At 40.9% G+C, this 10,013-nt stretch overlaps 2 protein-coding genes across 2 annotated transcripts in view; one reads left to right on the plus strand and one right to left on the minus strand.

Moving 5' to 3' along the window:
• The window catches only part of LOC115256313 (protein ultraspiracle), a 474,548-nt gene that overhangs the window by 151,753 nt on the left and 312,782 nt on the right, over positions 1 to 10,013 (minus strand). The gene's annotated exons all lie outside the window — the stretch shown is intronic.
• Positions 4,216 to 9,727, plus strand: LOC109411036 (transmembrane protein 104 homolog). The gene is made up of 4 exons (XM_019684477.3): positions 4,216 to 4,498; positions 4,636 to 5,141; positions 5,208 to 6,174; positions 9,574 to 9,727. Exons 1-3 carry the CDS (start codon positions 4,460 to 4,462, stop codon positions 6,163 to 6,165), a joined length of 1,503 nt encoding a protein of 500 aa, XP_019540022.3. The 5' UTR covers positions 4,216 to 4,459; the 3' UTR covers positions 6,166 to 6,174; positions 9,574 to 9,727.

A 10,013-nucleotide genomic window follows, 5' to 3' on the forward strand; every position in this document is an offset into this window, starting at 1 on the left:
TGAAACGTAAACATGTTGCAGTTATCGAACGTCTACTGTATCATTACAGCGTGCTTAACCGTTATTGCAATATTGAGGCGCCAGTTTGACTAAAGTTTGAAATACATAACAACTCATGAGAAAACTGTCAAGTTCGGTTCAAATATAAGTTAGGTTGAACAGCGAACCCGCAGATTTTGGTCAAAGGCAAATTCATATGAGAGAAGAAAACTCCCCTAAATGCAAATACAGAAAGAATAGTGTTGAACTCATCCACTGATTTACGGTAATCTGACCTGCGTCTTTCCGGATTGACCTACATTCTTATTCCTCTCATCGCACTCTACATACCTAGACCACCATATTTTTTGCATCTGCAGTTCTTAGGACATCTGGTTTACCACTGATTTAAACATTTTATTGACTATTCAAATTGAAGTTTCAACTTCTTCACTTTTTTTCTCTTTCCATTCCTTTTTTAGAATAGAGACTTGAATAGAAACGAACCAGACAAGGGCTGAAACTCTCTTAAATAAAGACAAATCATTCAGACAAATTTTCTTTCATTTGAATAAAAAAAAGTCACAAACATCAACAAAACAAAGCACGGAAAAAATCTAAAACTGAATAAATAATTAAAAATTCTCGAAAAAATGTTTCGGAAAAGTGAATGGTTTAAACGTAAGAAAAACAGTATGATATATTGTTACATAAAAATCGAATGTAAATGTATAGTAGCTACAATGTACAAAGCTTTTAGCGAACCATTTCATTACAATACACTTTATTGTAGCTGGTACACTGTATGGTGCAGGAATGGTTTTCACCAAACACCCTATGGTTAGTTTTTATCCGGGTTCTCAGAGTTGCTCTTGTTTACACAGTGTCTTCCCGCATAGTGAAATACAATTTGTATTACAGTCCGCACAGTATGTCTCCTTTATCTGTTACTGTTACTGTACCACGAACAGGTGCTTTCCTGTTGCAACTATGAATCTCGAAACATTCGACTGTAAAGAACGGTTTATGTAGCGCATTTCAAGTTGTAACAGCATATCATATTGTACAGAAATGGTACAATAGTATATGGATGAAAACTCGGGAGACATGGTGGCAACATAGAATGACCTTTTCTCAAACGGTTTGTGATTTTATTTGCGCAACACACTTACACTTGTGCATTTCACTGTATGCCACTTAAATTCAACAGTTTGCCAAATAGTAGCTTTCATTGGTATCTGTACCGCAATCGACCATTGCAGTTTGCAGTTAGTAGAAAAATAAATACAATCTTTCTCCCACAAACTTGGTGAACAAACTGGAAAATTTCCTCGGTAAAGCGAGTTCGACGCGCTCGAAACGGTCTGGATGAAATAAGGGTAAGTTTACATGACTTATAAATTTGTTTTTCGAGCTACATATATAATAACGGATGCAAATTGTATTGCAGAATTCCTAAAGTCAACTGCATACAGGAACCTGATCCGGCCTGACTGTACGACTACTAGGGGTTCCACAAAACGGAGTGCGGAGGATTTGTCTTGCTGCGGGCAGAAATTCAGTGTTTCATGGGATTAAAAATTCGCTCCCACCGGAAGAAGGTCCAGAGTTTGTTTTAATCGCCACAGGTGCTGACTCCAGATAGGGCGTTGAAATTGTTAATAAAAAAATCCGATGAACACCTAACCCCTTTTTTTTTATTTTTAAACGGTTCAAATATAGCAGAACCATATATCATAAGCTTAAAATACCATGAAAGACCATAAATCAATAATAACCCATACACCCGCATAATCACGAACTGTAAATGTAGCGTTTCTCATTCTGTAGATGACTATTAACAACTGTCGTTTAACCATTTTTTAAACTGTCCGAGACAACAGTAAGCTAACCATACCACGTACAGATTTGCCAGTCTGACAAATGGTAATCCGCCAAATTACAGTATGTGCAATAGGCGGTTAAGATAGGTTACCATAAAAAATCGCTTGTTTTCTCGAACAAATTTTTCGCAAAACAGTAAAGAATATGGTCAATTTATTATCCAGTTTTCAGACAATCCACTGCATGGCAAATAGTGAGAGAGCGGTAAAACATTAAATCTGAAAGAAATCCGTGCACTGTATGGGTTATTATTGATTTATGGTCTTTCATGGTATTTTAAGCTTATGATATATGGTTCTGCTATATTTGAACCGTTTAAAAATAAAAAAAAGGGAGGTGTTCATCGGATTTTTTTATTAACAATTTCAACGCCCTATCTGGAGTCAGCACCTGTGGCGATTAAAACAAACTCTGGACCTTCTTCCGGTGGGAGCGAATTTTTAATCCCATGAAACACTGAATTTCTGCCCGCAGCAAGACAAATCCTCCGCACTCCGTTTTGTGGAACCCCTAGTAGTCGTACAGTCAGGCCGGATCAGGTTCCTGTATGCAGTTGACTTTAGGAATTCTGCAATACAATTTGCATCCGTTATTATATATGTAGCTCGAAAAACAAATTTATAAGTCATGTAAACTTACCCTTATTTCATCCAGACCGTTTCGAGCGCGTCGAACTCGCTTTACCGAGGAAATTTTCCAGTTTGTTCACCAAGTTTGTGGGAGAAAGATTGTATTTATTTTTCTACTAACTGCAAACTGCAATGGTCGATTGCGGTACAGATACCAATGAAAGCTACTATTTGGCAAACTGTTGAATTTAAGTGGCATACAGTGAAATGCACAAGTGTAAGTGTGTTGCGCAAATAAAATCACAAACCGTTTGAGAAAAGGTCATTCTATGTTGCCACCATGTCTCCCGAGTTTTCATCCATATACTATTGTACCATTTCTGTACAATATGATATGCTGTTACAACTTGAAATGCGCTACATAAACCGTTCTTTACAGTCGAATGTTTCGAGATTCATAGTTGCAACAGGAAAGCACCTGTTCGTGGTACAGTAACAGTAACAGATAAAGGAGACATACTGTGCGGACTGTAATACAAATTGTATTTCACTATGCGGGCAGTGCACGGATTTCTTTCATATTTAATGTTTTACCGCTCTCTCACTATTTGCCATGCAGTGGATTGTCTGAAAACTGGATAATAAATTGACCATATTCTTTACTGTTTTGCGAAAAATTTGTTCGAGAAAACAAGCGATTTTTTATGGTAACCTATCTTAACCGCCTATTGCACATACTGTAATTTGGCGGATTACCATTTGTCAGACTGGCAAATCTGTACGTGGTATGGTTAGCTTACTGTTGTCTCGGACAGTTTAAAAAATGGTTAAACGACAGTTGTTAATAGTCATCTACAGAATGAGAAACGCTACATTTACAGTTCGTGATTATGCGGGTTGCCCCTAGATTTCGACTAATTTTTGGGCGACGATTCTAATTTTGAAATCTGGTGGTCGATTTGAATAGGTTGAATCTGCATAGGAATCACAGCAAACATTGCGGCCTATTCAAATCGAACGCCAGAAATTTTTAATTTTAATAGAGATAAGTGACATTTTAACACACGAACACTAGCGCGAGTTTTTCCTCACACAAAACTGCACGCCAATTCAAAGGCTATTCAGATTTCATATGCAAATATTACCCAATCGAATTGGGTAAAACGGGTAAATAGTGATCAATCTAACATCCGGGGTAGGAGTGCAAATGTTTTCCTCGCAGTTTCACAATTACATCTACAAAAAAGGCACGCATACATTTCGTCCCCTTAATGCTAGAACTAGGTAACTCGTTTTGGAAAGTACGGGTAAAAACTGCCGGTTAAACTTATCCTGCAATAAAACAAACTTTGTGTTGGTCTTAAAAGGTAAATTAATATGTGTTTTTGTAGTTTCAATTGACAAACTTTTGTTTATTGTGGTGTACGTTCAGATATAAACAAACTTCTTGCGATTTCGCAAAACCAGTTACCTAGTTCTAGCATTAAGGGGACGATTTGAACGTGATTACCACTATAGGGCACTGCACTGTTTTGATTTTGTATGGGATTTTAAAGTTTCTTGGCCTTGTTGTTTACAAAATCTTAATAAGAGCGAAAGAGAGGGAGTAACTTTCGTGCAGAGCCCTATACTCCTATACAGAATCCACTTGCCCCAGATATCGACCGAGACCGAGGGATAACCAACTAGTAATTTTTTTTTCTCAACTCCGACAGAATCTGACAGATAACTTCTTTTTTTTCTTTGGCTGGCAGGTCGACTGACTTTCCTTCCACCCACCCACTTTCTGTTGGGGAGACCTTTGTTTTGCTTGCTTCGCATCAGCTGCAGCAGAGAATCGTCACTCTACGCCTAGCTTTTGCGCTGGTGTTTTGTATTCCTTTCTCTGATGTGTGTACACAAACAGTAAAAATTATTATCATTTTCGTCGCCAGTTTATCGAACAAACAGCATATTTGCATTCCTACCAGTTGATTCGGCAGACAGTGTACGATAGTTGCCAATGAGTGGAGCAAACTGTGGATGATATGCCTAATCGCATCGCACAAGAGGAATATCCGACCTGGGTAAGTGGGACATTGTTCAGCTCATTTTTCTGCTGTCGTTTCACAAACAATGAACCATCAGCGAGCGAAGGAAGCGCGAAGTGGAAGTCTACTAGCTAGGATGATTCATCAGACGTATCTTTCCTATTCGCCCGCAGATCGGTTTCGTGTTCATCTTTAATCTCATAGTGGGTACGGGAGCACTGACCCTCCCGTCGGCGTTCAGTCACGCAGGATGGGTGCTGGGATCGGTCCTGATCGTTGTGCTGGCCTTTGCCAGTTACATGACGGTGACGTTCGTGATTGAAACAATGGCTTGCGCCAACGCCATCCAGAACTGGAAGCGGTTGCAGTTCATCAAGCGGGATCGGGTGCTGGAACACGATGAGGACAGCAATGTGGAAACTATGACGGAACCCTTACTTGCGGCGTCGGATGGTGGCGAGGTGACTGATGCCAGCATCGAGCAGACCCCGCTGAATATAATGTACTGCCGGAACCAGTATTACAGTCTGTCGAACAAAATCGAACTGGGCGAGATGGCAAATTTGTTCTTCGGACGGATAGGGCGGTTTCTGTTCTATTTCTGCTTGGCCGTTTACTTGTATGGGGATTTGAGCATCTATTCGGCTGCTGTGGCCAAAAGCTTAAGAGATGTTTTGTGGTAAGTGGGAGATTCAGATCTAGGTCTTGTTTCGAGCCAACTCACACAAAATCTGTTCAATTTCAGCGCCTACAATCATTCAGCCAATGCAACAGACAGCGACGATCTTACTCTCCGCTGCTGGGAGGACAGTGTTTTGTCCCGATTCGACATCTACCGACTATGCCTGGTGGTGTTCATTTGCATTCTTGGGCCATTCGTCTTCTTCAACGTGCAGAAAACTAAGTATTTGCAGCTGATAACGGTCATGTTCCGGTGGTTGGCCTTCTCCGTTATGATCAGCATAGCCATTCATCGGCTGTTCGGACATCAAAACGATCCGCCAATTGTGCCGAAACGCGCCGACGTGAATGGGATACCGTACCTCATCGGTACCTGTATCTATTCGTTCATGTGCCACCACTCACTGCCCAGTCTGCTGACTCCGATCTCGAACAAGCGTCGCCTGAAGTCGCTCATATCGATGGACTATCTGCTGATTTGCGGATTCTACCTGTCGTTGGCTCTGACCGGAATTTTCGCCTTCAGTGACATCAAGGACCTGTACACGCTGAACTTTGTGCCCAACTCGGATCAGGACAGCATCTTCCTCAAGGGTATCGAGTACTTCCTGGCCCTATTCCCGGTATTCACCCTGTCCACCAGCTTCCCCATCATTGCCATAACGCTGCGCAGTAATCTGCAGACGCTCTTCCTGGACACGACCCAGCTGGAGTCGTACAACTTCTTCCTGCGGCGGGTGTTTTTCCCGCTGTTGGCCATCCTACCGCCGATCATTGTGTGCTTCTTCACCGAGAGCGTTATCTCGCTGGTGGGCTTCACCGGGTGCTACGCCGGAACCGGAATCCAGTATTTGATTCCGATTTTTCTGGTGTTCTCGGCGAGACGCCTTTGCGATAGCATGATCGGACGCGGAATTGTTAACGATTTCCGTAGTCCGTTCAAGGGCAATTTTTGGCTGCTGCTGATCTTCAGCTGGACCCTGGGTTGCCTGGTGCTGGTCACGATCGATCTCATGAAGTAGGAAAGAAAGGTAAGTGAAACTTTTTACATATTCCATAATTAAAACAAGTATAACCATATGCATTTGCTTCACCTACCAAAACAAGGCCTCCCACTAGGGATTAAGAGAGGACTTTTTCCGTCTCATCATTGGTAAGGAGAGCCTTCATTTCGCTACCAATGACAACGGCTTGAGACTAGTGATTTCGCTGTAGGTAGAGGGATGGCCCCCAGCGGTACTAACTTTGCACATCATAGCAAATATCTGGACTGGAACGTGCATCTAGTCTTTGATACCATGGTTCCGCCCTTCGTTTAGGTTTGAGTTTATTTCCTTTCGGTTGTCCGAGCCCAACAATCTGCAATGGGTGCATCGAAGCCGCGAGGCAAAAAATTGGACACATATGGAAAATGAAATTCTTTGTCGGGCATGGTTTGAACTGTCCCTTGACTCGATTGCCGGACAAACCAAAGAACGGAGAATTGATACGCCAGAGTATACGAGAAATTGCTTGAAATTTGCACTGAAAGAAACGTCGGTGTCCATAGAACTGCAAGCTCCAAGCGAAACCCAAAGTAGGGGCATACAATTCATAAAAGCTTCATCAAATTTGCTGGCTACGTGCAGTGAAAAAATGGTTGTCCGTAAAGTGGGACTTCTCCAAAATAAAATCTGCTAATTCTTCAGGAAGGCGTTCATTCATGAGTTCTTTCAGGGTTTCATTTAGAAGCTCCGCCAGATGTTTCTTCTGGGGTTTATTCAGAAATTCATTCAAAAAGTTCTACAGAGATTCTTCCAGGAATTTATTCAGGCATTGCTCCATCAGTTTCGTCAGCGGTAAATTCCTGTAGGGATTCATCTAGGAACATGGTCAGGGGTTTCTTCAAGAGTTTTAGGAATTGCTCAATGATGTTTTCATTCAAGGATTCCTGCTGTAATTTCTTCAGGGATTAATTCAGGAGGTTTATCAGGAATTCCTCTAGAAAATCTGCTTGTTTCGGCCAGGATGTCTTTACGGCCCTACGCTGTGTACTTTTATTAACCGACGAGACTCCAGACGACGAGGAAGAAGTACGCAGACTCAAATTACTAACGTTTATTCGCACCACCGTGTGGCAGTGCTCCACACGGCGGTGATATGATATACAGTATGCGGCAGGAAAAAATGCGAAAGTGTTTTTCAACTTCAAACCTCATTTTCGTCTATTTGACTTTAACCAACCTATGTTTCAACGTTCCATGATCTCTAATAGGCTAGTTTTCTGAAAAGTGAATTAAAAATTTTCCCATTTTGGTCACTAACCTTTTCAGGGTGGTGCCTGAATCTGAAGACAATCAAAATTTTCAAACCGCAGAAAAGCACACAGGTCGCTAAAATTCGTATCTGATAAAGCAAAATTTTTAATTTTCTCTACAATATCATCAAATATATGTACTTATTTTATCTAGTATGTGAAACTACATGTCTCTGGATCAGTGTGGTCTGGTTGTTCATCGAATTAAAGCTATTTTGTTACTGTTATAGTTAATTTGTTTAATGACCATTGGGCGCGCAGTTTATTGATACCCGCTTATTAGGCTTACATTATCACATATTAAACTTCAAATATGTTAATTTTTATTTTGGACAGCTTGAATATAGACATTGACTGATACACTGTCATGAAAAAATAGTTATATATATCCAATATTTAGCGTGTAATAGTGCCTTGAACTTTTCGCATTTTTTCCTGCCGCACCCTGTAGCACACTAACAATCAATACATTTTGGGGCTTCCCTTTTATAGGGGAAGCAGTACGGACAGTATAAAGCAACAGAGCGCACGGCAGCACGCTTTACCATGCCTACCGTGGCTCTAGGCATTTACTTCTAGGTATGAATAAGAAACAACACAATAGTAAATGGGCTGTTGCAGACTATTTCAATACTGCGCTGCTAGCACGCTGAACAGCCAACGACGACGCCGGAGTCTGATGCGAGATCAAACACTGCTCCTGGCGGCCATTCAAGATTTTCGCTAGATGTTTCTTCAGGGATTACTCCAGCAGGTCCTGCAGAGGTTTTTCCAGATTTTTTCGAAGTATTTCTTCGAAGATTTCTCTTGGAATACTTTAAGAAATTCTTCCTGAAATCCTTTCAGGGATCCCTCTAGAAACTCCTCCAAGAATTCTTCCAAGAACTTTTTTTCAGGAAATTCTCCAGTCCAGGAACTCCTTCATGGATTACATTTGGGATTCCTTCGAGATTTTTTTTTCAGGTTCTCTTTCAGGGATTATCCAAAATCGTTCACGGATTTCTCTAGAAACTCTCAGTGATTTCTCCAGGAACTCCTTCAGGAATTTCTCCAGAAACTCTTTCAGGGATTCCTCCAGGAACTGCTTCAAGGATTCCTCCAAGAAATTTCTTCAGGAATTCCTCAAGCATATCCCGGAATTCCTCCAGCGATTCCGTCATGGATTCCTCCAGGAACTTCTTCTGGGAATCTCCCGGAAAGTTATTCAGGGTTTCCTGGAGGGATTTGTCCAGAAATTCCCCATGGAATTTCTGCAGGGATACCTCGAGGAATCGAGGGCAACATATATCATTGTACCCTAGCTTGCGTCGCATCGGCGCAGTTGATCGTCGAAAGTGTGACCGCGCCGAGCTCTCGACGCATACTAAATTAGACACCAGCAACACAGACTACTCGGATGGCTAGGTATGCGGAGTGCGAGAATAAGTCTCGGGTTCATAAAAACAATTCGCTCTCACTTGTAGTTAATGTGGGCATAAACGCGAGTGTGTTGTGGATTGGCATCTAAGCCGAAAGAGCGATGGATTTGTTAAAAAGGGAGTATTCATGGTGTGCGCTCGGAGTTTGGCTTTCTATTCCGCAGAATCGTTACCTGTTCTGTGATGTAGTTGGTTAATGCGCCGACGGAGTTTTTTTTCACAAATTTATTTTTCAGTTTGTCATTTAGCAACATTATGTGCATTCTAATTAGTATGGGTCGCAATATCTGTAAATCTTTGGATATTTTTATTTTAGCGATTGCATGCAAAATATAATATACCTACGCTACTCTTAGAGCCTCTGCTGATAACTTAGCAACATTCACTTGGTGGTCTATATCATCAAAACTATTCTGGATTTAAGACCTTCAAGCTCTACAGCTCTACTCTTGTTTCTCTTTACTTTATCGGTGTGCATCTTTCACGATCATTTCTGTTGTATCTCATTGTATTACGAGAACCTCTTTGTGTTGTTATTCATGCGTCCACTAGCATTCAAATAATCTTTGAAGTATGGATCGAAGAAACTGTATTTCTCAGCACATTTTCATTGTAGCGGATGCTCGCCGAATATAATTGTGCGATTGTGGTAGACATGAAGCAAAACAAATATGAATTCAAATGTATATTCATAAATATTTTCTTCCCTTTTACAGGCTGACGATAAACCATCTTCTTCTCCGATCATAGAGCTGGAATTAAACTATGAATTAAAAGTTCGAGACTGAAAGACAAAACAATGTGAGGACGTGGCGCCCCTACTGCTTATAAGTTTGTCTCAAAATGTACGAATTTGTGTTTGGTGATTACCTACGAAAATAGCATTATTTTATTCTCTTTTTTATCGGTTTCTATATCCTGATCTTAAAAACCATGGTATTTGTGCTCCGTTACTACTACTTAAGTTTTCAATTCTCGAAATCAAAATTTCCAACTCAACAATTGGTATTAACTATTATAACTATTTCGAATTTATGTTGTTTCCTCCTTCACGGGTGAATGATGGGCGTGAGTGAGAGCCAATGTCGAAGCAGAAACAAATTAGCATCAAGGCTATAGAGAGAGAAGAATTTATTTTACTTACTGGTATTTATCT

The sequence above is a fragment of the Aedes albopictus genome, chromosome 3 (genome assembly GCF_035046485.1).
Source record: "Aedes albopictus strain Foshan chromosome 3, AalbF5, whole genome shotgun sequence".
Classification (NCBI taxonomy): Eukaryota; Metazoa; Arthropoda; class Insecta; order Diptera; family Culicidae; genus Aedes; species Aedes albopictus.